Source organism: Lonchura striata, chromosome 5 (genome assembly GCF_050655825.1).
Source record: "Lonchura striata isolate lonStrDom1 chromosome 5, ASM5065582v1, whole genome shotgun sequence".
In the NCBI taxonomy this organism is placed as follows: Eukaryota; Metazoa; Chordata; class Aves; order Passeriformes; family Estrildidae; genus Lonchura; species Lonchura striata.
In genome coordinates, this window is record NC_140707.1 from 33856150 (window position 1) to 33880301 (window position 24152).

The 24152-nt window shown below is 48.8% G+C and overlaps 1 protein-coding gene across 2 annotated transcripts; it reads right to left on the reverse strand.

Moving 5' to 3' along the window:
* Window positions 1–28: 28 nt before the first annotated feature.
* On the reverse strand, window positions 29–23643 carry TP53I11 (tumor protein p53 inducible protein 11). Of its 2 annotated transcripts, none has more exons than XM_021533241.3 (7): window positions 23526–23643; window positions 6888–7257; window positions 6281–6339; window positions 5689–5737; window positions 5171–5267; window positions 4626–4727; window positions 29–3731 (listed from the first exon to the last, which is right to left on the reverse strand). In XM_021533241.3, the coding sequence occupies exons 2-7, from the start codon at window positions 7014–7016 to the stop codon at window positions 3598–3600; spliced, it is 570 nt and encodes a 189-aa protein (XP_021388916.1). In that variant the 5' UTR covers window positions 7017–7257; window positions 23526–23643; the 3' UTR covers window positions 29–3597. The 2 variants fall into 2 exon arrangements, with proteins under 2 accessions (XP_021388916.1, XP_085436376.1); XM_085580250.1 differs by having other exon boundaries at window positions 4462–4727.
* Between the last annotated feature and the right edge of the window lie 509 nt (window positions 23644–24152).

Consider the following 24152-nt stretch of genomic DNA (forward strand, 5'->3'; position numbering starts at 1 on the left):
AAAACAACCAAAAAATAAAAGAAAGATATTGTGACAGTGAAGTGAAACAGCTTTAATTTTCACTATTTGCTTGGTGTTAAGTACAGTCACTTTCTTATCAGAGGAGAAATAAACTCAGGTACAGCAGCTAAAATGAGGTATAAATTGAAGTGTCCCATTCTCCCCTGCACCACCACCCCCCACCCACACCCTCCCAAGTAAAAACACTTGACCAGAAAAGAGGCCAGCTTAGGACAGACAGAGCCTCTCCTATATCACCAGCTCCAGTTTGCCAGATATTGGTTAGATGCAAATAAGAAGATGTAGGGAGTTATGTGAATTGATGAGTTTTTCTCACCCTCCAAAGTGAGGGCTCTCTGAATGCAATGTTTTGGGTCCATCCCTGGCAGAGAAAAGGGGGTCAGCTTTAAGTCCTGGCCTGTGCCTGCTTGGAGCACAATTCTTTGGGGAACAGACCCCCAGTCCTGCACAGCATTGTACAAATGCAGGAAGTTCCCTTCAGTCTCCCTCAGGAGATGACATCAGTCCAAGGCCTCTCTCACAACATAACAGATAAGAAAGCTGAGGCCAGTGGAGATGGAGTTTTTTTGTCAGCAGATGAGCCTGAAGTGACACCTCAGGGTTTTTTGATCCCAAATTATGTTCTCAACTGCCACCTGCAGCTGTGATGTCAGCACTTCCATCCTTGGGGACACAGTTCTGTGCAGGTTTGGCATACTCCTCCCTTTCTCCCCATTCACAGCAGAGTGAAGACAACCAGGTGCAGCTGGTTTCTGGCAGTGCTGCAGCTTCTCTACCTGGGCTGCTCAAGACACCCTGAGCAACTCCCTCCTAGGCCTCACCTGCTATGCATTCACCGCCTCCAGTGGGCCTGACAATGTTTCTCCTGCTGCTGAGAAAGGGACATGCCAGGAACCACAGCTTAGTTAGAGGAGGTGTAGAGCTCTGTATTTTCTACATGGTCCACTTACAGCAAGATGGAGCAAGAAGCATCAAAATAATCCAACTTCGTGTCTCCACTTTCAGGACTAGGTACCAAGTAGCATGAAATCTTTTAAGTGACCACTCCCCCAGGCTTTGCTCTATTTTGGAGCAGAAAAAGCCATTGACCAGCAAACCTAGAGTGGCTGTTTCAAGTTTTGCAGAAGCAGCTGCTTATCAGGGGACCAGAGAAATCTAATTTCTTATTTAAAGCTACCCTGGAGAGATGTAACTGCTTCCCCCACAGTCCTACCTGATCTAACCATCAAGACGGCTTTGGAGTACTGCTCTCACATAGTGCAGTTAACTCACTTCTCTCACCTATGGGATGACATTTTAAGGTATGTTAATTAGCCCCGAGTCATAACTAAGTTCATAGGACCTGTGGCCAACAGATGGGAGGCAGCATGAAGAAGACCCTCCATGTCCTTCTTCTGTAAGGTTGCTTTTGCTGTGGTAGGTTTTACTTGTCTGTCCTAGAAACATAATTCCCAACCCACCCCCAAAAACCAACCATCAATCTGTGTATACATTCATGTGACATCCCAAAACATAAAGAATCAAGTCTCACATACCTATACCCACAACTACAGCCAAAGTGCCACACTGAGGCCATTGCAGCTGCCCATGCAGGTGATGCACAGGGGGAGAGCAACAGCCACAGCATGCCATGCTCTGGCTCCAGCATGCTGCACCACTTTGTCTAATTTCTGATCCTCTCCAGTCTGCATTTGATCATTACCTGCCTCACAGGGAAAGGTTTGCCTCTTAGACCCCAATTCTTCTATCTGAACAGGAAATCTCCTCCTAATTAAAAGTTTTAGTTGCTCAGTATCATTTTTGGACATGCTGAAAGCAGCTTGACAAGCGTGTATTGTCATGAGGCTCCAGAATTTAGCCTACTGTTGGATGTTGCCTCTCCATTTGATTTACTTATTAGGCAAAAAACTAAGTTACAGTTGTGATGTTTCCTGATTTAACAATTTCCAATATTGTTACGTGACAGACATTTTGCATGGCCAGTAAGTACAATGCACACAGTTTCCCAAGCTTATGCAGCTGCTTCTAAATGCCAAAAGCACTAACACAACATACAATAACTACCCACTACCTTCTTCTAACTCTACTAAGATATTAAACAGCAATAGCTGTAGATCCCAGTCTTACCAGTGGCTTGAGGACTGTTGTTCACACAAGCAGTTCTGTTTGTGTAGGAATCTTTCTACTGGGATTTTGGAACATCAGCTATATTCCAGGATGTGCTTTGATCCAGTCAACAGTAGTGCATGAGTAACAAATCTATATCCTGTACACAGACCTTCTGGCTTTAGTCCCATGGAGAATAAAAAATGCTGCCTCAAGCTGTGGACAGGGATAATCCACAAGAAAAGCACGAGGAAGCAGAGCAGGCAATGCTGTTAAGCCCAGGAGATGCTGGAGAAATTGGCTAGCGAGTACTAAAGCACATTTAGTCTGTCCTTGCCATCATACGCTCCGCTCTTTGCTGTTCTTCATCCCATTTACATATTAAATATCTTAATGCTACAAACTTTGGTCCTCTCTTCTCAAGGTCAGAAGAGATGTGATGCAGATACTAGCAAAGTTGGAACATCATCTCCCACAGCCAGAGCCCAGATCTAGAGACAATTCACTGACCCAAGCATCTGTGCAGATGCTCTTACTGTTACAGTCCTCTGCTCTTACCAGTGCTAACCACAACAGCGCTCCAGCTCCTGCTCAACTAAAGCACCTGCACACCCACCACTGCTACTACCATCAGTAAAGCTTCAACTGTAGGAAGTGTTCTGGGGTGAAGGGGACAGGACCCCAGCCTAGAAACTTCATTAAACACCCCAAACAAGGGGATGTCTTTGTGCTCAATGGGCTATTTCCAGTAGCTTCCCACTTCCCACATCTTGTAATTCAAGTTGCTCCACTGTTCCCAGTGATGTCCCTGCAGAGGGAACAACCAGGGTCCTCCCTCTTCTTTTGTTGTATCTCTTGCCAAGCCCTACACAGCATCTGGTGCAAAACTATGAACTACACAAAAATGCATCTCTGGCAGAGAGGAAAGAAGAGCTATTTGCAAAGCACTGAACTTGACTCCATCCAGCTTTGGCTACCTGGGTAGTCAGTACTTGCTAAAAGGGGAAAGGGCTGTAAACCAGGGGAGGTGCAAGGCTTACCAAATAGAGTAGCCAGATCCTTTGTTGGTTGTCTTACTGCCCTGTCTCCTCAGGGATTTGGTTTCAGTATGCTGGCCTTATTTTGTGCTTTGTTCCAGTGGGTTCAGAGCCTGTGATCCCATCAGCCAGTTCCCCCTAGAAAACTGGCTTTTTTCCCTGAGCCTGCCAGGCCCACACACGTCCCTGAGCCTTCCTCCCCACTGTTCCTCACCTCCTGCAGAGGGGCTGGGGGGGTCCCACTGATGTTGCTCCCCCCATTTCACCTGGCAATGCCACCAGCACTGGGTTTCACACTGATTCATGCCGGTAAAGAAGGAAACTAGAACCAAAAGGGACTAACAAAAAAAAAATTAAAATGTATAATTATAATGCCAAATTACCGACACAAACTCCCCCCTCCCACCTTTCCCATAACAAAAAAGCCCAGGAATTAGACTTTCTTGGGACGACGTCCAACTTGGTAATAATAATAAATGCTGATGAGGATGAAGAGGGCTCGGCTGACCATGAGAAGCACGGCACCTGTGGCTATCCGGCTGCTCTCAGCCAGGGAGACAGTGGTAACTGGAGGAGAAGGAGAGAGACAAGACAGAGGTTGGTGATGTAAAACCAAAAAGGAGACAAATGGCACAACGCTGTTTTCTGCTGCCCTCTAACGCAGAGCTTCGGCAGGAACTGCTGAGCCTTTTAAGTGCAGGAGCTTTCAGCACAGGCTCGCTCACATGCACAGTGAGCCCATGGCAGAGGCTCTTCACTAGCTTCTTTTCACAGCCTTGAAGACTGCCGTGGACCCCAGAGCTCTCCCTTAGACAGAACCTGCTTTCAAGGCAGCCCCACATTCAGGCAGCTTGAAACAGTCACTCAAGCAGATGTGAGTTTCCATTATGCTCAGGTGTTAATCTGGGAGTCACATCCTCCTAAGTTTGTTTTGTGGCTTGAACACTTCAGTGCTGATAAACATTTCTCAACTTTAGAAGCATCTATAGAATATGCACAGTCCACACACATCACCTCTATCGAACTTTTCTGGCCACCAACACATAGTTCATATCTAAACCAGCTATACACTGAGCTACCAAGACACACATACAAGAACCCCCTTCATTGTTAAATATAGATAAGCTCCCTAGAAACAAGCTAAGTGCTATGCTCTGTTTTGGCAATACTAAACATCCCCCTTTTTAGTGTAGGTTGTTAAAATCTTTTCTTGTTAGACCCTGCATCTAGGCAGCATGCTCCAGCAATGACCTGTGCTGGCTATGAAGCCCAGGACATTTGCAGGGGGAAAAATTACCGAATTGGCAGAGGGCGATGTTCAAGGAGCAGCCCAGGGCAGAGGCCATTCCACGGGGGAGAAGAAAGGCGAGCAGCTGGCACGGAACACGCCAGCGCTCTGCCCACCGTGGGTCCCGCTTTCCCACGCGGTCTTCGCGCCCTCCTCCTCGTCCCGGCACTCACCCAGGAACTGTACGGCGAAGTAGCAGGCCTCGGCCAGCAGGCTCCAGCGGATGATGGCCTTCTCGGCGGTGTACAGGGCGTTCCACATGATGAGCGCGATGCCTGCGGGGACAGCGGCGCGCTGCCAGGCCGGCGCCGGCCGCGCTTCCCGCCCGCCCCGCGCGGTGCCGCTGCAGGACGCGGCCCGGCCCAGCCCCTCCCCGCACAGCCTCCCCCGGCTCCCCGCGCCGCCCGGGATGCCGCCTGCCCCTCTCCCCCTCTGCAGGCTCCCTTCGCTGGGGTACGTGGGGTGATCCCCCAGGGATTCGGAGCGTGCACAGCCCTTCCTTCTTACCCTACCTGCCTGAATCCCTGCTAGGAAAAAGCAGCAGTAGCCAAGCTTTTCAAAATACCCCTCGGCAATTTCTTTGCTAACAGCAGATGTTCTGCTCTCCATCTGCAGGTGTCCGGCCGGGCATGGGCTTTGTCCCCTGCTGCCGTTTTGGCCACCTGTGCCCTTCCTCTGCGGGGCAGCAGCATCCCCAGCGTGGTGGTACGGCACTCACTGAGGAGGGCTCCTCCATAGAGCCGGATGGGAGTCTTGCTGCTCACCGATTCCTCCTCAAAGATGGCATCAAAGAGCTGGTCAGGGAAAGCAAGGGCCTGGCAGAGGTGAGAGAGAAACTCAACAACCTGAACTGGCCACCAAAAAAAGACTTCTTGGGCAGCAGCATCAGGCCTTTGTAGGATTGGAATTGCTGGCCAGGAAACTGGAAATTAGGGAGGTGCAGAAATATCACCATGTCAGCTATGAGCTGCATGGCTGGTTTTTGTGACCCGGGCTGTCTTTCCCTGGTTTATGGGCCCTGCTAATGAAAACAGGCTTGCAATGGGAACAAACTGCCAGGGCCACTGTTGGCAAAGCCCATCACAGAGACAGTGAGGGCAAAGGCCTTGCAGGAGAAAGCAGTAGGAGCTGCTGGAGGCAGGGGAGAAGAGAAATGCCAGGGACCAAAGGGCCATGCTGGGGCACCCCATTAGCAGTCAGGAGCTGATTCTTGCCAGGAACACATCCCTCACTTACCATGACAGCGACCCCGGAAAACATGACGGCGGAAACAAGCTGCCAGACCCTGCGTGAGAGGGAAGACAGAGGACCCAGCATGAGCTTGGGGGGACCCCATCACTCATACTTCACAAAGTATTTCTGGCTGCCTGCTCGTTCATCAGCCTTCAGCCTTTCCCCACGCACAAACATGACAGCCAGAAACCTCTCATGGAAGGTCTCAGCTTTCCACATCCTGCTAGCTCAGCCTCAACATGCAGACCAGCCTTGCTGGTGAGACAGAGCCAGACCCCCACACCCAAGAAAAGGAGAGAGGTGCCAAGAGGATGGTGCAGAGTAGGGTCCCCACAGGACACACACAGTAGAACAGGAGCTCCTCCAGCCCCACGCAGCCCTTGTAGTTGTCTGCATATACAATGAGACAGGAGCTTGAGTGCCTCAGTCTCATTAATGGGGGAAGAATGAAGAGCTGGTCTGGTTCCACAGCCTGCAAGAAGCCCCTGCAGGGAGCAGTGATGCTCACACAGTGGCAGAGTTGTTGTCAGAAAGCAGAGCTCCCAGGGCCAAGGGTCCTCAGATAACCTAGCTCCAAGGTGATCCAGTACCTTACCTGAGTCCTAGTGGTTCCCGGACTGCAAACTTGATTTCATTTCCCAGTACTTGGCTAATCTGAAATTCAAATGAAAGACACAAGCTAAGCAGATCCTTCTCCAGTCTTCAGGCAGTACTCACCAGCCCAAAACCTCATATCTAATCCCATGTGGGAGTTTATCTCAGAGGGCTTGAAGAAGGAGGAGGGCAAAGGATTCAGCTGTGACTCTTTGATCCCAACACCTGCCTTGATTTCCATGAGGAGCTGCAGTCCCTACTGCTCCCTTACTGGGATCAGCCACCTGCAGCATGCAGCTGGGGAAGGGTCAACACTTAACTCCTGTTTCCTCTTAGCTATGGAAGAAGGGAACTGACTCCTCACACACCTGCATGTCACATCCTGATGGAGCACAAGCTCCTGCAGAGCCCTCAGGGTGTCACAGTATCTGTCCTGCTGTCATGTGCACACCGCCCAGAGCTGTTCATGTTCATGTGAACATGCTCCCATTCACAATGCCTGGTTGTAACTAGCCCAAACTACGTGGATAGGCCAACCCTGATTTGCCCAGCAGAAGGTCCCTTTTCCACCATTACCGCACATGGCCTTTGCTCTCTGCTGCCCTCACCTTTGAGCGATGGACCTCACCGTCATCATCCTCCCCGCCGACGCCCAGGATCTTGCGTGTCTTCAGCCTGCTCACCAGGTCTGTCTGGCTGTGCTTCTTCATCAGCGGCGGGGGCTGCTTCGCCGCCATGGCGGTGGCCCTGCCCCACCGAGCCCTTGGCTGGGAGGTGGCACAAGGAAGGTGCAGGAAGCGACTCCGCTGTCACATGAAATTTCACGACATCTGGGAAAAATAAAACAACCGCCGACGCAAAATCTTTCTGTTAGGCTGGCAGACGGCTCCTCATCCTCGTGGGGCAGGGAGCCCTGGCAACGAGGCCGGCCCAAGTTACAGGTGGCTCATCTCAGAATGATCCTGCCGTCTCTGGGATCTGCCATGGGAGGGGAAAGAAAAAACTTAGAGCAGAGTGGCTTTAGCATGGACATTTAGTTATAAATGCTTTTTGACCTATAAACCATAATCTCGTCTATCCCAGCATGAAGCAATGCCCAATAGTACCTCTTTGCTGTTTTGCAGATTAGGGGAATTGTGTCTCAGACTAGGGGAATTAAAATCATTAAGTAATGCTTGGCCTTTTTTCTTTTCTCATGCAATACATCACATTCTTAATCTGCCATTTCAAGTATCAGTTATTAATTTGTGTGTCCCACTACTCCTGATGCTGCAGCCCCCAGGCCGTGCCAGAACATATCAGCCCCTGAGCAACAAGAAGCCAGAGGCATGATTTTCCTTGAGGACACTCACTTTACTTTCTGGGAAATGATGGAAATTAGAAACTACAAATATTATCAGGGATAAGTAAATACAGGCAATGAGAATTGAAAAAGATAACTTCTGCCCTGGCATGCGTATAAAGCTACAGGTATTGAGTCCCACAAAATCACTCTGTCTCATCCCACAAATATAAAACCCTGGAAATCCTTAGTTCAGAAAGCTTTTTCTTCCAATTTGTCTTCATTTTATCTTGGCTCAGCTGAACACAAACACTTTTTTCCATTTGCTACTTGACCCTTCCAGAGACCCAGAGAAATTCTCCCCAGGCACCAAGCACAGCTAATTCAGCCCAAGCAAGTGTAGGGCTCATACCCCAGCTGAACCTTCCCAGAGCTGCCCCAGGAGACAATTTATGCTGATGTCTAAATATTTCATGAGTCTTTGGAGAATAATAAAATGATAGAAAATTATTTTGGCATTGTGCATGCAAATGTTGTGCCAGTGCCTTGCGAGGGATTTCTCTCTCAAAGGAAAACCCTTCCCTTTGGTGGCTGAGACAAGAACAGCCCATCCTGTCTGCAAGTGTCCAACATAACTCTTTCTTTAAGGCAAAGTTAAGAAGTCTTGCTGGGATGGTGCAAAAGGTGAGCCCCATGATCAAGGGTTTAATAAGATCCTTTCAGCAGACCAGGTAATATGATTTTCAGTGAACCAGCTGAACTACTCTGTGCTTTGGAGGTACTTATTTTGGATTGTAGCAGGGCTTGTTTGGTCGTGGGTTTTTGCTCCTATTTCATTGAATAATTAAGCCCAAGTTCCTGGAAAGGCAGCACAAAGCCAGATGCTGCAGTCAGGATCTAGAAATATTTCAGAACTGGGACAGTGGAAAATAATGGCACAGAAGGTAGAAGTTGTATACTCAGGCCTACTTTTGAGCACAAGGCAGGAAGCTCAAGTGGTAGCTGACAGTAGAAAAGTTTGAAAGATTTATCATGTCTGTGGTTTGCCAATCTAAGCTGTCACAATAAATTGTGTGTATTCAAATCTAGATAATGCACACAAAATCCATGCTAAAGCCAGAGTGATAGGTCTAAAAGAAAAGCTCAAACTCTTTCACTAGCTACAGTTTTTGCAATTTTTTCTGCTCCTGGCTGATCCAGACTCACAAGGTTGAAGGCTGAGTGGTTTCCCACCAGAAGTGCTGAAACCAGAGAAGACGTTGCTGTGGGATTTCTAGCCCGGCATTTTCCAATCAAAATGCATCCATTCCAATTGTGACACAACAGTCGCGTGGTGAATGCTCCTCTCTCTCACTCTGAGGCCATCCCACATCTCTAAAGTTGGGGGGGAAAGTCTGGCAGTGGGCCTGAGCAGGAGAATCCTACTGGCTCTCCTCAGGGATAAGAGACTTGAGGCTTGCTGGTCTTGACAGATTTAGAGTGCTGAGTGTGCTGGCCATGCCATCCTGACATTTCTGGATCTTTCCTGGTTTATTGCCTGGGAAAGCCTGATGCCCACACCTCCTGCTCTGGCCTCATGGTCAGAAATGTCAGAGGAAGGGAAGATGGAAAGGGGGGTAAAAAAAATGAAAGTAAGGAAGAAAAATTAAAAAAAAAAAACAAAAAAGGAAAAAAAGTAAAAAAAGAAGGAAGAAAAAGAAAAAAAAAAGGAAGAAAAAGAAAAAAAAGTAATAGAGACTTTCTCCTGAGAGCAAGAAGAAAAGAAAGGTGGGACTCCATGACTCACCAATGCAGACCGCACTGAATAGCTTTGTGATTACAGAGGCAGTTTAGCAACTGGCTCAAGGCCAAAAGATCAAAATTTGCCTTCGTAATTTGTCTCGCTAGTTGCTTTCAGGGCAGGAGTTGGTGGAAATTTATCCACATCATCATTAACACTGCTCTCCCATTAAGAGTTTCCATAATTTGTGGTAAACCACTGGCTAAGAGCCGGGACAACACGGGCCAGACACAAATGCCAATAAAACAATCTGGTGCATAAACCCACACTCCTACAGCACAGCTATAGCATGGCCCCACAACCAGTCCCACATCTCATTATCCCCCTCAACCAGAGCCAGAGCCAGGCTGACGAATGCTGAATATTAATGGCTAACAAGCTAATGAATGCAATTAACGCTAATTCAGTGACATTCAGATAGAAGATGCTGAGGATTATAAAACACTATACTTACATTAATGTATCCTGACACACTGACAACTTAGAGGATTGTTTCTATTAGCCTGTGAGTTTGCAAAGGGAAAACTCCACCTCCTCCTTCTCCTGCGATTCTCTCCTCCTTAATCCTTTTTCCAAGCATCCCAGGGACTGTGCAGATCAACCACCATACACAGGCAATTCCTACTCCCTGCCACAGCTCTGTGATGGGCACTGCCTATGTGCAGCTGAAAGAGGGTTTTTTCCTCCTAGATCCCTTTTCTTCGCAGGCTCCTTTCAGTGTCTGCTCCCTTGCTCAGCTCTTCATCATACTGCGTTCAATTTTGATAGCTATTGCTTAGTGGTGCAAAGAAACCCCACTGGTGCCACACCAATCATAGCTGAATCTGTCCCACCTCCACAGCTCTTCCCCCAACGTCTCTGCTTCCCTCCCAGCGTCTGGAGAGGCGAGCTCCGCAGCGTGGGAGAGAGGAGACTCAACCGCACACGGCGCTGCAGCAGCCAGAGCTGCGCACCCACTGCCGAGTGCAGAGCCAGACCCCGCTCCAGCAGCACCTGGAGCTGACAGCCTACAGCTCCTGCAAGCCAGAGCCTAACTGCTCGTGGGTGGCAAACTGGCTGCCTGGAGGACAGCGCTCCCCAGGGCCCTGGGAGCAGGGATGCTGCCTCCTGCTAAGCTGAATGGCACTGTCATCCACAGTGCAGCCTTTTACCTGACAAAGCAGTGGTGCTTGAATTAAAGAGCTGTCACTACAGAATCTCTCGCTCCAAGGGTTTGATGGCACTTCCAATCTCTATGCAGAGGAAGGGAGTATGAAACTAGAGCCAAGCTGGGACAATGAAATGTTTATACACTTCAGCTGGACACAGTTTGTTCAACTCTATCACGTTCAGGCCAGTGAGAGGATTCTTGCACTCCTGTGTTAGATTTACCAAGTCATTATGTCTAAGACAGGCCAACATCTCAAGCCCACTTTGATTTGTTATGTCTAGGAATTATCCGAAAAGGTGTGGTGGATGTCTGCACTGGATGTGGATGTCAAGCCTAACAGGGCACTTGCAATGTCTAAGCATCTTCTACAGAGCACAGATTGAGAACCAATACTAAGTATGAAGCAGATGAAGCAGAGGCAGTGTCCCTTTCCAGCACTGGAGTTCTCTGGGAGAACTGGCAGAGCCCAGGGGAGTTCTCCAGCAGCACAATGAAGTTACATATGAGAAGGGCATCCACCATGGCAGTTGTGCCCTCAGAGATGGGTTGATGCCCACAGCATTTCTCTTGCAAGGGCCTGGCAGCTGTAATGGATTTGTCTAGCTCTTCTGATGTTCCTCCAGGCTATGGTAGTCTGTCTCCTTCTGCTGAGGACAGTCCTGGGTCCATGCAGCTGCTCTGGATCCCATACCTCATCAGCCACAGAGCTGTCAAGAAAGCCTGGGCTCAAACATGCGCACAGTAAAGAGGAGAGGCAGTGGAAACACAGGTGGATTCAGGACAAGATCCATAGATCTACCAAGTATCTTGGTCCTTGCAAACAGTACACTGTTGCCTAATCCCATGGGACCCAAGACTCCTTTTTTCCCCACCATACATGAAGGTTCAGTCTGCTCACTTTTATCCGCTTAAAATCTGTTCATAAACAACCTCAGACACTTCAGGACTCTGAAATCCTGAGGCATGGGTAAGTTGTCTATGTCTAACCCAAAAACACACCTGTGAGTCACAAAACTCTTTGTGCATCCTATCTAAATGGCCTAGCAAGAGTTTCCCATGGAAGCCCAAGGCACAGCAAACCCTGAGCCAGAACTCTCCATGTCCCATGTAACTACCAAAATATAGCTATTTTCATTGTCTATTTCTGCAACTGCACATCCCAAACCCACAGTGAGCAAACCAGCTTCCTGTCTAGATTTCTATCAAGCGTGGAGATTTAGACTATTAGGACCTCTCTACCATCAACCAGCCAGCTGGGAATTAAACTTGATAAAGCTAAAAATAACCTGATGCTCAGGCAGTAAAAACAATTAGCACTTAGCCACCACAGCAGCAGAATGTGGTGGCTGCTCCCGCTCTGTCTGGCACAGTCTGTACCCCTAAGCAACAGGGAGACTTCCGATTTCTCACCTGTAACAAGCCAGGTACACAGGACTCCGTTCCCACAGAAACACCAGCCCTTCCAGCACAGAAGGTTTTTTGCAATACCAGCAGGAAGCATGTCTTGACAGAAGCTCATGCCCAGCCCTGCCACAGCCCCATAAAGAACTCAAAGGCAAAGGGAGTTGCTTCCTTAAGCAACTCTAAAAGGCGCAGGGAGACTGTGTCATCCCTAGGGAACACCTACAAACCTGGGCAGTAGATTTCCTGCCCCTAAATGATGAAAATGCAAAGCAACATCCTTAGGTCAAAGGACATCTTCACTGGATGCCTCCAGATCATCTCCCAAGTCATCTGCAATGCACCAAGAGCCTCAGGCACATCTAAGCTCACCCTTCAGGCTAAGCACATCTCATGGCCAAATACCATTGACTGAGCTCTCCAAAGCTGTTTGTGAGAGGTGCAGAGTTGCCCGTGACCACAAAGCCTCTACTCACAAGGCAGTTGCACCCAGTGCCTACAGCAGCTCTGGCAATCTCAAGTGTAATGGAAACAGCCACCATCACCTCTCAACAGGGGACAGAGCCCTCTGCAACCTTCTGGGGAGGAAAGAGTTAACTTGTGTTGTGTACTCAGTCACCACTTCATGCAAAAATGGACATCCAAAGTCTGAAGTCCAATCAGCCTTTTCCATGCATCCTCTCCTCCGTCTGCTTCAGGGCTGCTTTAGCCCAAGCAGGCTCAGCCCCTGCATCCTCCTCCACATTGTTCCTCCGCAGTCCCTGGGTGCAGCAGCTCCTGCCCCCAGGCTCGTCGTGGCTGTACAAACATCCTGCCCCAAGAAGAACCACTATTGGCTATATCCCACAGCATCTGGGAGGTATGGCCCGTCTCTGGAATTTTATTGCCCCTAGGTTTTCAAATTTCCTTTTGCAGAGACCACAGGAAAGTTTCTGTCTGTGTCGTGGGATGTGTTATACAGTAATCAAAACCTGTAAAGTGCTCAGTTTCCCCAGAACACGATAAAAAAGCTCTGTTGCTCTACTAGTTTCTCAGATGGGAGCTATAATTAAATACAGCAACCTCACTCCTGCCGGCCTGCCAACCACCACCTGCAGCAACTCGCTGACCCCTCCATGCAAGCCTGGGCAGCACCTCAGGGGAGAAATGCTTGTTTGCCTCTCGCAGCAGCTGGCAGGGCAGCCTGTGACACGCTGCACGGGCTTGAGCAGGCTCCCTGCACAGCTGCGGTGACCAGCACAGTACACAGGGCTCCCCACGGGTGCCCAGCTGGCCCCAGTGCAGCCCCTCTGTCTGGGTTCTGGGGGCTGCTGCCACAGGGGACACACAGGCTTCACCCTTCATCTACCACACATGTGTGTGCTCACACCCCATGTGCAAGCCTGGCCACGCCACCCTGCCTTCTCAAGCAGCCCATCCCTGGGTTGAGGTGCATTTTGGCTGCAAATACAAAGGAGGCAAGGTACGAGCACAACAATGTACAACAGCTGCTTCAGCAGCTCTCATCTATGTGACTTACATGAAAGTTCATCCCCTGCATCATCCTCCTCTCTGCCACCAAGGCTCTCAGCCCAGCCAGCCACAGCAACCCATCACCTCAAAGCTGCCCTTGCTCTCCCCAGCCACCTCCCCACCCAGCCCCTCGCTGTCTCAACAGATGGCCACAACCAAGCAGTTAAGTTTCCCAGGAAGCTGAGAGGATGGAGAGAGGGACAGGGAAGTAGGACATATTAGGATCAGGTACTGTTTCTTTTTAAAGGCATTAAAAAGGAGAATTTCTCTTTGGTTCCCAGCTGCATTAGACAGGTGTTTATGAGAGACAACCCCAGAAGCTTAACAGGCCATCTGTCCTGCAGATGATTTCTACAGGGAAACATTAGAAGGAAAAATAAAACCCATATGCACACACAGAGAAACACACACACACACAAAGGAAACCAACCCACCCAAGTAAATCAACCCTTGCTACTGAAAAAGAGCAGCTTAAAAAGCTAGGAAAGCCCTTTAACCAAACAGGGTCAGTTTTACAGAAACTATGATGAAACTGTGTTTCATCTCCTCTACCTCGCACCTGAGGCATAACAGAGGCTCAAAGGAACTCTATGGAAAGACCCTGGGAGGAGCAGGGAGTAGTCCATACACATGGTGCTTATCCACAACACCACTGGACACTGAACCTTCACTGTAACATGGGGCTTCTTGGCACCTCTTTTCCTGACAACCTCAAACCTCCTCAAATTTGCTTTCTATGGTGCCCCCCACCACCTGACAAGAGACTTTCATAAATGCTCCAGGAAGCCAAAGCTCTCTATTCTCAACAATACCCTGCATCTCTGTACTTTTCCAGAACACAAAAGAAAATTGTTAAGAAACTACAATTTGGGACATTAAGTCCCCTGAGCCACATACAGGCACAACATCCATCTGTATACTGTCACTGAAATAGTGATTTCAAAGCCATTTTCGATGGATGCCCTCCCCAAAGACAATAATCTACACCTCCAGCAACATTAGTTCTCTATCTGCAATTCTGGAACTTACTCAGCACAATGCAACCACTGTGATTTATACACTCTCAACATCTCTACAACCATGAAATGGAAGATGAAATGAGTCTGTTCCATTCCAGAACTGCAAATGCAGATTCCCAACCAGTTTCATGGACCAATTTGCAACCCCAGCCTGAGAACAACTTCTGTAGGACACCCCAGCAGCATCAGATTATTTTCTTCCATTTGTGTAGAAAACAAAGAGTTTCTCATCTCCATAGTCTGCCATGATATGACCAGATGTGCAGTCTAGGCAAACACAATAGGGAGGAAAAAGGGCAGACGAATAAATTTGCATAAATCAGGAAGACTGCCTTTTGGTCTAGTCAGGATATTTCCTGAGTCCCAGGCACACAGGCACTCATAGGACTCACACCTCTCATTGTACAAGCAATAAAGTTTCCTTCCATGAAACACAAGTTCTGTAAATCAGGCCTGGTATGAAATGGCCTAAGCAACTATCAGCCAACAGCTGAGTTGTTAACAACCCTGATATAGAGCATTTCCCATATACATGGTTACATCCACAGCCTGGAAAAAATAATAAAAGTTTATTATTTATGTAAATACATTTAAATTATAAACAATAAGTTATATATTACTGAATTAAGTCATTATAAATGTACATATATATACATATAAATATATGTATATATGAACATATGTATATAAATATATATATTTATGTGTGTGTATGTATAAGCACACACACAAATAAGAGACATGGGTTGATTTGTATGGACTTACTTTGGGTCCCACTGCATGATCTCTTGACTGGTTAGTAAAGAATTCAGACTATCAGACCAACCAAGTATGTTTGCATTCACCTACATTTTGGTCTCAAGGGTGAGAGGAGCAGCTTGTCCCAGACTCCTTCATGGGAGATGTCATTTAGAATCTCAACTCCTGCCTCTAGGTGTGCCATTTACTGCCCTAAAGAGTGATACCACCTATGATCTCTCAGCCCTGGACTACCACTTACACACCACTTGGACCCATCACTTGGGAACACCTTCTCACATCTCCCCTGAATAATTTGCCAGCATTTCCTGTTCATTCACACACAATTAGAACTCTGGGTTTATCGCTCCCTCGTGGCTCCTTACACATGAAATGAGCCCAGACATGCAGACAGGCTCAGGGAGTTGCTTAGCAAAAACACGATGGAGAAGGCCTCCCAACAAAACACATACTTCAACTACTTGGTAGCCTATCCCAACTTGGCAAAAATCTCCCTCTGACACCTTAGCAGTTTCTATAGCAACAGGTTACTGCTAAAAATGTCAGACGCAAAATTCCCCATGTTGGGCAAACAGGAGCTAGGAGGACAGATTTAGAAGAGGAAAACTTCTAAATAGCTGCTGCCAGAGCTAGCACAAGCTCTGCTAATTCACAAGTTGGTGGTGAAACAACTTCAAAGAAACTTCTAGCAACCCACTAGAGGGGGAACACATGGTGCACAGGGACATATCTGTGGAGCACTGTTCCACAGTATTCTTCAGAACGAGGAGGAGCCACAAGTATCCCCCTCTCATGTAAAGAGGCACTTGAAAGTGAAACCAGCTGTTTTTGGGAACTACAGTGCAGCATGCAGAGTAGGAAGCCTGAAAGCCAAACTATTAGATTACAGGTTTGGCAGTGCTGCTGCTCCTTCCATAAAATCAAGACTGGTTCATTAAACCTCTGAGAGCTTAGTTTTCCCAGATGCATATGAAAAGTAAATCTACCACAGATCATTTACCTCATGTGCAGCAGGTGAGACATCTTACAAGCAATGGCCTGGCTACTGTACCCCACCAGTGCCAGGTCATGACACTTTGGCATGCTCTGTGGACTCCTGAGCAGCACTTGCTCATTACACACAACATGTCAGAGGCAGAAATGCCCCTCCTGGCCTGGCTATCAACCAGCTTAACATGACATAGATTCTTTTCTTTCTGTCTTCACTCACTGCCAGTGGGAGAACACACTGGGAAACCTTGGGGTGAACCTCACGTGGATACTGCCTTTGCACACACCAGAAACTCTCAGAAGATTCTCGTGGTCAGATTAAACCCAGATGCAGAAAATCAAAGCAGCCACAGCTCAGCAGAGAGCTGCACAGGGGAGGACGGCGGAAGGAAGCCCACCACACTAATAACAAGTGACTTTATTTGCCACTGTGATTCTCAAGTCAGAGGCTTGAAGAACCCACAGGCTTTCCCCACAAACACAGCACCCACCCCTCTGGAACTCACCCACCCGACTTTGCTTTTATGTGCTGCCGAGTCAGGGGAAAACTGCCTGCACCCATGTATGTGAATGTGCACGTGTTTGTTTATGCATGAGCTGTCAAGCCCCAAATTATGCACAGATCAACAAGGCTCTTTGAATTCCCCAACTATAAAGTGTGTGACATTTAATCTGAGCCTTCCTTTCGGATTTCATATCATGCATTATCAACAATGGCTATTCAGCACACAAGTACCCTTTAGACAGCTTTCATCAGAAAAAGGAACTCATATAAAGGAGATTGAAAGAGACAATGTCTCTGATGCATAACAGGTTCTCCAGCTTCCACAAAAGACCAGTGTATGTGTACTGTGAAGAGCATTCACAGAGTCAATCTGCCCCCAGCCCAGAGTAAAAGCACTTCATGGGTGGAGAGAATGGAGTTTGGAAGCATCAACTATAACTTGAATCTGTACATCTCCTCACCTCCCTCCTTTAGGCTCCCTCTGAAATAGGCAGGGTGAGCCAACCCCCAAAGGTGAGCATTCTAAGAGACATCATTCCCTGCAATGGTTCACCTCTTTCCATATACCACAGGCAGAGCCTGGATGATGAGCAAGACTAGGCTACTGATTGCTTTTATATGGATAGACAAGATCAAGATCCTTGCAGTGAACTTTTCACTACCTGATCCTAGGCAAACCCTGTATCACTTTTGCTCATCTCACAGCATGGAGCCACCTTTTGGGATTATGAGAAAACTAGACAACAGCATGCAAGGAAAGGGTATGGAGATGCTATGTCCTATAGTCACAGCCACAAAGGACCCACATCACCTAAGGAACAAAAGCAAGATTTCTCTTTTCATAGCAGAGAGGCAGCAAAGGGGTGGACACCAATATGTGACATGAACAGCTTGGGTGACAAGGGATATCTTGAGAACTAAGAGGTCCCACAGGGGCTCTCTCTCCTTCTTGCCTGGCACATGCAAGAGAAGAAAAAATGTTAAAGGTAGCACTGACTAGTTCTTCTCCCTACTTTTGTTTGATTCTTCTACCCAGGGACAAGGAGGCAACAGAGAGATTCAGGCAGTCAAATGACAGCAGCATCAGTGCTGACAAATGAAGGTCTCAAGTAACCATGGAAAATGCGGCATTGCCAGATGTCCCATCTCTACTATCAAAGGTTGTTTAAGGACCTTCCCCTCTTTTTGTTTTAAGTCTCAGACACCTGGGTACAACAAGTTCCAGTAACATCAGGATCATTCATCAGGACTCTGTGTGTGTGTGTATACACACACGGTGCTTTGCTACTGTGCTTTTGTATATATACATTTGTCTACAAACATACAGCACAGACTCCTGCTTAGAAGAGCTCATGACATAGAAGTGTCAGGTTTCAGTCAACACTTTCACTGTTACCATTCATTGTAATGTCATTTCCATGCAGCCAGGGCTCTGGGTGTGTCAGGTTGGCCTCTTCTCCGCCATGTCCTTTGACTAATGACAGGCACTTGGTTTGCATGGTGATGTGATGCAGGGAATAAATTGGCTGGAGGGGATGAGTTCAACTGCTTTGTTATTCCTCCATCCATCAACCCTCAATGCATCCTGCTTGTCCAGAGATTTAAACAGTGGACATTGTCACAGTTCATGGAAGGGATTGGAAGAATTCCTAATGAGTTTTTGCCAGCAGACAAGGCAAGAACACCCCAAAGAGAAAACGGCTGCACTGGACAGAGCACTAGGGCAGGAGGGTGGAAGGATGCACCATACGTGCCTGCTGTTCAGAAGCACACCAGATTTCTGGTTAGCACTTACAGAGACTCCACCAGCAATGCTGGTATTGAAGTCAGCTAAATTTTACTCTCACTTTACAATGAAAACAACCTGGGAAAACACAGACAAATTATCTAAATTCTTTGGTTCTGTTCAGTGCAACCTTTGACTCCTGGTAGATCTCTGCTTTCTGTGGATTAATGTTTGGATGCTCTTTATTGCTATTGAGCAGCTTCTACAGAAGCTTTTCTTCCTAGGCCACAAAGAAAGTGTTGGGGAAAGGCCAATACCACCCAGCTCCTCTGGATTCAGTATTGTGTTTTTTGAATTTCCCTCTCCCTCTGCAAGGAGGCAGCTTGTGTTTTTACCTTCTTGGAATGCATCAAACATCTACCACAAATGACATGCCAGGCAGCTAAAATTAAATGTCCAACAGAAAGACTAAGAGGGATTTAAAACCATGTACCTTTAAGATAGCTTGTTTCTTCAGAAAATACTCTGCTTCCTAGAGCTCTGGCTAAGACTGGCAATACAACTCTCCATTTCCACAACACAGTCCTTCCTGAGGACTCTATACAACGTGGCAGTGTCTGCATCCAGGCTGTGCTCCAGCATTGCCCACACATCTCTCGCAGCTCTCACAGTGCCCACAGTACGGGGCACTAGTGAGGCTGCTGCCTGGCTGGGTGCATGCCATGTACAGCAAGGCAGGGCCAGACAGCCAGGAAAGCTGAACTAAAGACACCTTCTTGGCTGTCAGAAAGGATTGGAAGCACAGCTGTCCTTGGGAAACTGCCTGCTCTTTGCCACATCTATCTCCATCTACAGCACCCCTAGCTGGAAGCCCAGAAAGAAACTGCAGCACCCAACAAGAGCTGGGATTATTTTAAGGCTCAGCAGTGGAATTCCTGGAGCAACGTCTGTTGGCTGAAAGAGCTTCTCAAGTCTTTATACGACCATAAGCATCTGACACCAGAGGTTTGTGTTCCACTCAGAAGGTGGCACCACTACAAAAAGAGCTTCTGCTGCCATCAAGGGTTACTGAATGAACGGGTGCTCAGACAAAAATACCATCTGAGTCACCCATGGAGTTTCCTGAAGACTTGTGGGTTTTCTCTGTAGGTCTCTTTTTTGGCTGCTGACACAGACTTAAACTGTTTACTTTCTCAACCCAGGCAGGATACAGCTAAAAACAAGAGGGTTGCAAGCCTTTGTATGCTGCTCTGCCTGCACCTGCCCCTCTGGGTCACACAAGTCAAAGTGCTGCTGCCTAATTTTATTACGAAAAGGAGGGATTCCTCTCTGCAGTAGCAGGCAGCTGCAAAGGGGACTGCACACTAATCTCCCTCTAAAATAAAGAACGCCTTCAAACAAATAATTAGGTGGCCAGTGTTATCTGACACTCCCCAGTGTGCATCTCCCACTACACCAACTCATCCTATAATACTGCTTCTCAGGAGACCAGATAACTGAACTGTGGATTTATTCCTAACTGCTTTTCTTCCCATGCTCTCCTCTGTGCCTTTGACTAAAATTATGTTAATCCAAATCCCTAACAAAAACATCTAGGAAACTTTGCATCAATGGAGCCAGCTACTGGTCCCTATGCTTAGGCTTCTGGTTTTGGCCCCTTAGGTTCAGAACGTGAGCACATAGTTCCTGACCACCAACATCAGCAGAAGCTGCTCGACCTTCAGCACTAAACCCAGCTACAATAGTTTTGATAATTTCCCTGTTTTGGTGATGGATCTCTCCTCTCCAAAATGACAGCAGCAGTCATTACAAATCTGGAGTAGAGCTTTCTTACAGACACTGGTCATTGATTTTGTCCTGTAAAATGAGCTGGGTATGGGTCCAAACAAAGTCTGGTATAAATGAATCAGGTACAGCCTAGGCAAGGGCTTCTCAATCAAAACCAATGCACAAATATGCTCAGTAAGTTCTTACTTTGCATACAGGGGGATAGAAAAACATTTACAGATCTAGGTAATTGGAACTTATATGCACTGCTCAGAATGAGGATGAGAGACTTACGTACATTGTGAAACCCAAAAGGAAAGTTTGCTACTGGGGTTTCACCAGAGCCCCGGGAGGCAGAGCTGTGGGGCCAGCACTGTGTGGTGGGCCTTCCAGTAAAACCCTTTTATGTCCAAGCCTCTTCTTCTTCATCTGTCATCTGGGGTCAGTCACACTAACCAGCACCACGGATGGGCACTGAAATACACGGAAATGCACTAAGCCTTGCAGATGACACAGAGCTTCACAAACAGAAGAAGGCCAAGAAGGCCAGAGAGTCATTTATCATTTGTAAAATATCGAGAGTGTCTTTGGTTATAGTTGGGTTTCTTCTTTAATATCTTTTAGCATCTTGAACAATAACTTTTCTAACATGGAGTGAAACTCATGCTAGCCTGTGATCTCCAGGACAGCACCAAGCCCATATTTTCCAAGGCAAGGCAGAAAGCAATGTGAACAGAGAACACCTGGTCACTTCTTAAGTGTTGTTTTTCCTGCTCTGGAAAAAATACAAATGTATTTTGTGGCCAACATTGGGTCTTTTCCTCCCAAGACTTATTTTCACATTCCTACATCAAAAATACAAAACCCAGAAGATTTATGTTCTATAAATAATGTCCCAATAGTGCCAAGGTCACCAAACCATTCCTGCTGGCGCCAGGCCAGAAGTCAAACATAAACAATCCCAACATCTTTCTGGTTCACGTGGGCTTTTATCCTGTGCCAAGGGAAAGCTTGTAGCCAAAAACGTAGCACTAAGAAGATAGACACCCCCCACCTCATGCACAGCTCCACCCAGGTCAACATGCAGCCTCCTGGGCAGCCCGGTGGGAAGGCAGCCAATCCTGCCTGCGTCAGAAGGAGATACTCTTTGTGTTCCAATGGCATTTAGCAATTTTCACTAGAAATTTGGAGGCTTACTGGGTGAGTACCAAGCACACGCATCGCACAGAACATTTCATGATCCAAACAGCTCAAAGTGATATTTGTAACCAGCCTGTGGTACCATCCCTCCCAGCCCCTACTATTCAACATGCTGACCTTCAGAGAGCTGCAGGACAAGGGAACACCAGCTGCAGATGTACTCCTGGCATTCTGCATGCTTCAGCACTCAATGCTCAATGAGAACAATAGGAAAACATTTCCCTTTGGATCACACCCAAGCTTTCAAGCAGCTCCAAATGGACTGAAAACCTCAGGGGAGAGCATGTCTGTAGTTTGTTCTCCAAGTGATCAATGCCACCCCAAGCCTCACCTTGCTGTGCATCTCTGGAGATGCTCTTGTGTTCATATCTCAACAACAGAACTTCACTACACGCCCACAAACAGAAAGGACCAAATTCTGTTGAGACTGTAGAGCAGAACTCACCTTCTCAGCCTCCTGGCTGGGACAACCACGTACCCAAGGAAGAGCTCCCTTCACTTTGCTCCACAGTCGAAGAACAAGAAACAAGCACGTGCTAAAGCAACCAAGTCCCTCCTTTTCCAGCTGCCATCAGTAGCCAGTCCCTCACTGCTGAGGGCACCAGGACACCACAGGTTCATGATGTCCCTCACACTCTGCTGTGCACACATCAGGTGCATATTTATGCAAACTAGCTGAGAGAGGGCTAGGGCTAGTTGTGGTGCTTTCATGCTGAATCTTAAGACCTTGTTTATTTTGGGGTTTTGCCAAAACCTTTCATAGGAAACTTCCTCCCTGGGCAGACTCCCCTGCTTGAACTGTAACTACTATTTATTTGTTTAAAAATCACTTTCCTCATCCACAGGCCCTGAATGCAATTATTCAGCAGGCTGCTCTACTGCAAACAGAGTTACTGAACAAGTTATTTATGCTAAGTCCAGAATAGCCAGTACTCTTGCATACTATGTAGTTTCTAATGGCTCAGCTGTGCTAGTGGTACCCTAATGTCAACAAGGCTTTGGTTGCTGCTGGCATTTGTAACTCACAGCCTTTGCAGACATAGGAGATTAAATTTACCCATTTAATCATTAGTAGCCCTGATTCTCAGGCAGCTGCAAGAGGGTCAGGTTCCTTGCTCAGGTAAGAAAAAGGCTCACTGAACTCCAACTCCAAGCAGTGCTGAGGCAGGGAAAGGAGCAGGTGCACATTAAGGTGCTGCTTCTTGCTCAGCTTGATGTACTCAGTGTACTCAACAGAGAAGCCTAAAAGCTGCTGCTCTAGACAAAGCAGTGCACCTGCCCAGATGGGACAGCCAGACCCTGTAAGAGGCATAGCAGACCACTCAGCACACAGGAACGTGCAAACTCTGGTGGGGATGCAGAACCTGCTGAGACCTGGCTTTTCTCACCTTTCCCTCTGTGATGGCACGGGGTCTCTCGCGGCTTCCTCCCCCTGTGCCTTTCCCTCTATCCCCCCAAGCACCTCTCCTTCCACCATGGCCAAACCCTCCTTGCGGCCAGGGCTCCCCAGCACACCTACGGGATTGCATCCCACGGCGAGCCCCGCTGTGCTAGCTTCCCTCATCCCAACCCGACGCAACGCTCAGCCACCGAGGCTGACCCCCTAGCTTGTGCAGTGGCCAGGACTTAGCCTCCCCTTTCAGGCACCTGAAGTACTCATCTGGGGACCGTGGTCCTCCTGTGACGCTTCCCGAGTAGGCGGAAAAGAACAGAGCACTTCCAGGAAAGAAGTGACATCGGACCCCTGCCTTTGAGTCGAGTAACAGCCAGGAGAAAGCCCTCGCCACAAAGCCAAGGGACCGCCTGCGCATCACCTCGCAAGGCGGCACGGCGGCTGTCCCTCCAGCGCTCGGAGCAACCTGCCACACTCCCACCAGGATACAACGCTCCATCACCTCCTCCTCCACCCATCCTACCCGGACCGGGCAGGCCAGGACGAAGACGGTCCCATCGCAGCCATGCGCAGCCAGAGCAAGGGCTGATCCCTCTCCTTAAACCCCTGTCCGTCCGTCGGTCCATCCCTCCCTCCCCCGTCCGCGCTGACTGCGAGCGGACGGCGGGGGCCGGCCGCCTGCACCGAGCTCCCGCGGTTCTCCGGGACCCCGAAGGGCGGCGGGGAAAGTCCGCGGCGCGGGGGGACGCGCGCAGCACTCACCGCCCTAGCGCAGGTCCCGGCGGCGGGGGACAGTCCCGAGGGCTCGGCTTGGCTGCCCCATGGGCAGAGCGCTCCGGGGCGGCCGCGGCGCCGCGCAGCCCGCAGGCGGCCAGACTGAGCCCGGCCCCCGCGCGGCGCCGCCTTTACCGCGCCCGCCCGCCCCGCCCGCGCCGGCCCTCGGCGGGCGGGACCCGCCACCGCCACCGACACCGACACCGCCACCGCCACCGCCCGACGGGGTGGCCCCGCCGCCCGGCCCGGCCCGGCCCGGCGCAGGAGCGCTGGGCTACCTGCGGGCTGCGCCGGGGTCCCGTGTGGCTTCTGTGCCGGTTACGCGTGGGCCACCTGTGACCGCATCTCAACGCGTGGGAACAAAGAGCGGCGTCCCGGGGCCGGGCTCCTGCGAGGGAAGGAGGGGCGGGGGCATCCATGGAAATAAACCCATGGGAGAAACAAAAGGTTCCTGTCCCACCCGGCCCGTCGGGGCGCTGCCGGACGGGGTCCCGTTGCTTCATGTCTGACGGGTTGGAGCTACCGAGGGTCGGCAGCGACACTGTCCCGGTCCTTCTCTGCGATATAAATGGCACCTCGATCCTGCTGGTCACGGCTGCACGGTTTTGAGGACTG